Below are 6,414 nucleotides of genomic sequence, written 5' to 3' on the forward strand. Positions count from 1 at the left end.
GAGCAAGGTTTTGTACGATTGTGTTTTTAGGATCTCGTAACTGTAAACTCTGTAGGACAGATAGAGAGTCTGAACAAATAATTGCCTTTTTAATGCGGTGTTCATCGATATGGTCGAGGGCCAAACCAATGGCGCATGCTTCAGCAGAAAAGATGGAGGCGCCGTCTGGTAGTCGGACTGAAGTGCAAGTATTGGCAGTACAGCAGGCTGCTGCCACTTTCTCACCTTCTTTGGAGCCATCGGTGTAAAGTTGTGTATGAGAAGGGTAATTCGAAATGCATTCCCGAAAGGAGGATTTGTGTTCTTCGGGCATAACACTTGATTTCCCTCGCTCATGTAATGTAAAGTTAAAATCGGGGGTTTGAATGGTCCACGGAGGAACATCAGATATGTTAAATTCAGCTATGTCCGTCAATTTTATGTTGAGTTCTTGCAGGAAATTCAAAATTCGGATACCAAATGTTGGCAGAAGTTTTTGGTTTTGCGTAAATATGTTTTGGTATTTGGGGTTGAATACTTGGTTGAAAGCAGGATTTTTAGGGTTTGATTTTAATTGAGTTGCAAATTGTAATGAAAGTTTTATTCTTCTGTCATAAAGGGATGGTTCATTTGCTTCCACGTACAGGCTTTTTACAGGTGTTGTTCGAAAAGCTCCCAGGGCAAGACGTAGCCCTTGGTTATGGATTGGATCTAGCATCTGAAGGTACGAACTGCGCGCTGACCCGTATACCATAGAACCATAATCCAGTTTTGTTCGAATAAGTGATCTGTATAGGCGCAAAAGCATTTCACGATCCGCTCCCCAATCAGTATGAGAAAGGACTCGTATAATGTTTAACGCCTTGGAACACTTATCCTTCAGATACTTTATATGTGGTATGAAAGAGAGTTTCGAATCAAAAATGAGGCCGAGAAATTTAGTCTGTTCAACAACAGGAATTCTAGTGCCATCGAGTGTTAGATTTGGGTCATTGTGTGCTTTTCGTTTTTGACAGAAATGCATGCACACAGTTTTGGATTTAGAGAATTTGAAGCCGTTTTCGTCTGCCCAATTTTGTAGTTTGTTTAAACTCTGTTGAAGTTGTCGTTCTATCGTGTGCATGTTCTTAGATCTGTAACAGATCAAGAAGTCATCCACAAATAACGACCCTTCTGTTGATTGACCAAGACATTTGACTATATCATTGATTTTAAGACCAAACAGTGTGACTGATAGGATTCCACCCTGTGGGACTCCCATTTCCTGTTTAGACGTTTCAGAGAAAGTTGAACCAACGCGGACTTTGAAGTGTCTATCTGATAGGTAATTGGATATAAAATTGGGGAGGTTTCCACGTACGCCAAGGTCGTGAAGATCTTTCATGATGCCATACTGCCATGTAGTATCATAGGCCTTCTCAAGATCAAAGAACACGGAGACAAGGTGTTCTTTCTTGGCGAAAGCCTCTCGAATGAACGTCTCTAATCTGATGAGATGGTCATTTGTCCCTCTTCTATTTCTAAACCCACTTTGAAGAGGGGATATTATATCGTTGGCCTCATTCGTTGTTCAGGTATGTTTTTTTTAAAAATATACATATATTTACCAAATTCAATCGAGTTGTTTTTGTTTTTTGTTAAAAGATTGTTAAACATATACATTTTATTTTTAAGACTGATGATTCATCGACTACAACATCCACCTTCACGTCATCAACTCCATTAATAATATGGCCATGGATATAATGTAAGTTTATAAATTGGTGTTTGAAAATCTCCTCCCTCAGTTTTAAACTCATTAAGCCTTCTATCATTAACTTTGTAGAAGCGTTTTCTCAAGCAGTATTTTGATTGAGCAATTCTCCATGTCATTTTGACATCGAGTGGGTGTGTATGTTTCCACCTTGTGGTGCTCTTGTTAGTTATAGTTAACAAGAATATGTATACTATTAATATAACTGTTTAATTCTCAATACATAAACTTTTTGTTTTCTTCTTTCAGCGGCTTCAATACCCATTATTGGAGTATGCTGTCGAATCTGCATGTGTAGAAGAAAGCAAAGAGGTAAATATATTTCAATCATTTTCAGATATTATATTTGCTGCCCTGATTCACCAAGTTGGTAATTATCAACAAGCACTGGGAAATGTAGAGCGAGGAATAAATAGGAGGCCATATGATTTATGCCTGTCTGTTTTCTTCAAATGATAAAATACAACATATATTAACAACATAAAATTACCTTAATTTCTAGGCCTAAGGTATAACAGACAGGCTAAACACAAATGTGTCATCCTTTTCCCATCCCGAGTCTTGATTTGTATTTCAAGGGTTCCTTCTGGAGATCACAGACTTCCTCGTTATGGATTTTTGCGCGGTACCATTCTTGTACTGTGACAGGAGAAGGTCCTCTGACCTGCGTCTGTCCCCCCCCAGAGTCTTGGTTTGTTGTTGTACTGCGACAGAAGAAGGTCCTCTGACCTGCGTCTGTTCCCCCCCCAGAGTCTTGGTTTGTTGTTGTACTGTGACAGAAGAAGGTCCTCTGAAGTAGTTATTTTTACGGGTAACTGATCCGTTATGTCAGGGAGGGTCAGTGACCCGTAAAACCGTGACGCCATTGGAATGTATAGCCTAGGGGGACCCACATGTGGGATGATCTGGGAGGATCTAACACCGGTAACACCGTGACATCATTGGAATGTATAGCCTAAGGGGTAGCCTTGGAAAGACCGCCCACGTGTGAAGGGTATACCTTGAATGTAAAGGGAGGATCAGGGAAAGTATGTTTCAGATTAAGAGTTCATTTAAAGCTTTAACAGACCGTTCTTAAAATAAACAAGTCACAACAGGTAATACCTCCCCTTTTTTGCATGTCCACGGCGAGGGCGACATTGTATATATACCAGGCAGACATTTGAAGGCACCACTAATGGCTCAAGAGATCATCAATCGGATAGCCACGGATGACCTCACACTGACAAGTAAAGTAGACTGTCGTCTCGGAATTACGCAAGAAATCATCGTGAAAAAAGTCAAAGGTGAGCTGAAGATCTGTTTAAAAGTAGACGGGAAGAGTATACAAATAACAGGAGAGTATTTTATAAAGATACTGTTTCTATCGGAAAGTTTACAGTGTATAAGCGATTTTATACATTGACATGTCAATTATTACGACAGAATGTATCCGTCATACTTCATATCACATACGACCAATACATCAGTCTATGATGAAATGTGAGGATCGATTGAAAAAGTCCAAAACTGGTCCCAACAAATACGTCAGACTCCAAACGAACTCGCCCGTAACGGATTTTTTTTATTCATGACACAGCGATAAAGTCGCCCGTTTCATGTGTGGAGTACATTTAAGCTCCTGGAAATCCTACGATTCCGTCGAAATCGAGCGTAAAAAGTTGTCGACAGATCGTGTGTATTTACAAATGGTCATACCCCTATAGGTTACACAGTATCGTGCCAATTTATAATGGAAGTATTTGAGGGGAGACTTTATTCCTACATGAGAAATCGTATCGAGGAAAACGCTAATAAGAGAATTGTGAAAAACTTGTTATGCCTAGCTTATCCATTCCAACTAAAAAGATACATGTTTGGTTATCAAATTTTTTATTGATTTTTTTTTTTTACAATTTAAAAAGTTATCTACTTAGCCTTGACCTTGCCCTAAAAAAGAATAAAATAGCACACTATAAATATTTTCCGAAAACAAATCTATGATGTCAAATATTTGTTCATGAATATTTTTTAAGCAAAATTGTTGATTTATTTTAGTAAAAGTGTAAAAGAAAATCGTACCTGTTGACCATTTCATGGGCTAGGATGTCATTTGTTGATAGTTTCCCTGTGGGTTCCAGAGGCGGCATTACATCACTGTCTAGTGTGAAAAGGATTCATGTATTATTGAAATTATTTTATTATGCATGTTAAATGTTGATGTTAATTTGATTTTAATATGCATTCCAAAATTTCATATAAATGCCGTAAAACAATTTAAATAAAGTGAAAGAGTTGAGGTGGATGGGAAACCTACTGGGAACATGGTTCAAAAACCTGTTCATTCTCCTCATGGTGTCCTGATATGGTCTTCTTAAAGGTGTCAGGATTGTTTCACAATCAGAATCTATAGAAAAAAATGTATTGTAAAATTATTATTACTTTTATTAGAAAATGATTCATTATACATTATTTGGATTTAAATTTGGATGTTAATTTGGTTAAACGACTTTTCTTTTAAATTTAAGCATTGAATGAGTTGAGTTATATAAGAAATTTGGAAACCTACCTGATAAGGATGGTTCGGGTATGGTGAGTGTGCTATATCTCGTCCTTTGAGATTTGCTCCTTTGGGTTCTTATTTGAATTGTAGCCCTTACGGGATCTAAATTTTGATGTTCATTTAGTATGTAAAATATTTTGTAATATCCTTGTAATAAAATTGATAAAACCATTCCTATGCTAATAACATTGCATAAACTTACTTGTTGTTGAAAAGTTCCCGATTTGTAGAGGAAGTGAAATGATGTCCTTTAGAATCGGTTGAAGAATTTCTACATGTTCCAATTTCATGTTTATTGGTCAAGTTGAACATTTCAAATGCCCGAGTCTAAGTTGTCTAACTTGTAATCATCCTTCAATGATATATGTATTATGACTTCATTTCTATTGTGAAATGTTTTGATTTTGCAATATGTTTAAAATTTCAATTAAGATGTAAAATAAAAATTCACATGTGGGAGGCTACAAGATTTACTAAATAAATCAGTTTTCTTACTTGATGTTCTTTCCATGAGTTTGATGATTTCTCCCAAACGTTCATGGATGTGAATTAAGATCACAATCAACAAGCAGCTGGCGTAGTACATGTTAATGATTCCTGTTCAGTGAATGACTGGTCAAGTGAGTGCTCAATAAATCCTTTGAAATATAGTTGTTTTTTGTTTTGTTTTTTGTTTTATTAAATACTTTTTAATTTAAGTTACATGTATACATCATAATGTACTAGAAATACAATATCAAGTCACAATATATGTAATATATCATAATGTACTAGAAATACAATATCATGTTATAATTCAAGCAATATATCATAATGTACCAGAAATATAATATGTTATAAGTTAAGTTACATATATATATCATAATGCAATAGAAATACAACATCATGTTATAATTTAAGTTATATATCATAATGTACCAGAAATACAACATCATGTTATAATTCAAGTTACGTGTATACATCATAACGTACCAGAAATACAACATCATGTTACAATATAAGTAAGACATCATATTGTACTAGAAATACAACATCATGTTATAACTCAAGTAATATATCATAATGTACTAGAAATACAATATCATGTTATAATTTAAGTTATATATCATAATGTACCAGAAATATAATATGTTATAAGTTAAGTTACATATATATATCATAATGCAATAGAAATACAACATCATGTTATAACTCAAGTAATATACCATAATGTACTAGAAATACAATACCATGTTATAAGTCAAGTTACATGTATATACAGTATCATAATGTACTAGAAATACAATATCGTTTTATTTTTTTCATTACGTAGTAAACATGTTATATTGTATAAAAACAGCGTTTTCATTTTGTAGTAAACAAGCAATATTGTATAATAACATGTTTTTTTTCAAATCTTATTTTTATTAACCATTAATCGCCATAATTTAAGCATATTATATATAGTGTATTGATTCACATTTAAAACGAAAAGGAAGCTAATAAAAGTAAATAATGAAAATAAAGGATTCAATCCGGAAACTAAAAGGTCCCGTGTTTACGTTTGTTTTTATACGGTGCGGTGTCTGGATGTTTACCGCATATATATAGTTTCAAGTGTTGCATACCTTTTAGTGCTGAGGGTGAACAACTTTTAGATGCATAGATTTGAGTGTTAGTGAGATAAAATAATTAAAATGTGTCAGGTAGTGTAAGGTTGCATAACCTTTATTTGAATGATGATCTTTAAATTGTTTTAGGCTATCTAGATGTGAAGCATTTACTGTATAGAGTGTTGTGCGTGCTGAATATGAAAACCCATTATTGTTCAGCAAAAATTAAACTTTGAAACTTGTGCCAGATATACATTTTTATGTAGTATTTTTGAACAATACACCTCATATTTGGATATTAGTAATAAACATGACACTACTCAAAATTGGATAAAAAAGTTCACTGATTTCATCTCAAAGACAGTAAAATATTAATTAATAGGTACTGGTATATGAAGCAATTATTATTGTTTATAGTTGAAATAAATCTTTTATCAAATTTCAAAGTCAAAATGGCACAAACAAATATCTGTATGTAGTATATTTTGCCATCAAGCTATGTGGCTATTGGCCACTTGTTTGAATAAGTCTCGGTCATCATTAGTTTG

The 6,414-nt window shown here is 34.3% G+C and overlaps 1 protein-coding gene across 1 annotated transcript; it reads right to left on the reverse strand.

Moving 5' to 3' along the window:
* Positions 1-2,645: 2,645 nt before the first annotated feature.
* Positions 2,646-4,949, reverse strand: LOC110459285. Its single transcript, XM_021511469.1, has 5 exons — positions 4,770-4,949; positions 4,281-4,376; positions 4,029-4,118; positions 3,794-3,872; positions 2,646-3,661 (listed from the first exon to the last, which is right to left on the reverse strand). The coding sequence occupies exons 1-5, from the start codon at positions 4,858-4,860 to the stop codon at positions 3,637-3,639; spliced, it is 381 nt and encodes a 126-aa protein (XP_021367144.1). The 5' UTR covers positions 4,861-4,949; the 3' UTR covers positions 2,646-3,636.
* Between the last annotated feature and the right edge of the window lie 1,465 nt (positions 4,950-6,414).

Source organism: Mizuhopecten yessoensis, unplaced genomic scaffold (genome assembly GCF_002113885.1).
Source record: "Mizuhopecten yessoensis strain PY_sf001 unplaced genomic scaffold, ASM211388v2 scaffold10007, whole genome shotgun sequence".
In the NCBI taxonomy this organism is placed as follows: domain Eukaryota; kingdom Metazoa; phylum Mollusca; class Bivalvia; order Pectinida; family Pectinidae; genus Mizuhopecten; species Mizuhopecten yessoensis.

Coding starts and splice junctions, on each gene's coding strand:
- LOC110459285 (XM_021511469.1), bottom strand. CDS start 4,860: ATGTACTACGCCAGCTGCTTGTTGATTGTGATCTTAATTCACATCCAT. Junction 4,377..4,769: donor ACTCATGGAAAGAACATCAA/GTAAGAAAACTG, acceptor ATCAAAATTTAG/ATCCCGTAAGGGCTACAATT. Junction 4,119..4,280: donor ACCCGAACCATCCTTATCAG/GTAGGTTTCCAA, acceptor TTTTTTCTATAG/ATTCTGATTGTGAAACAATC.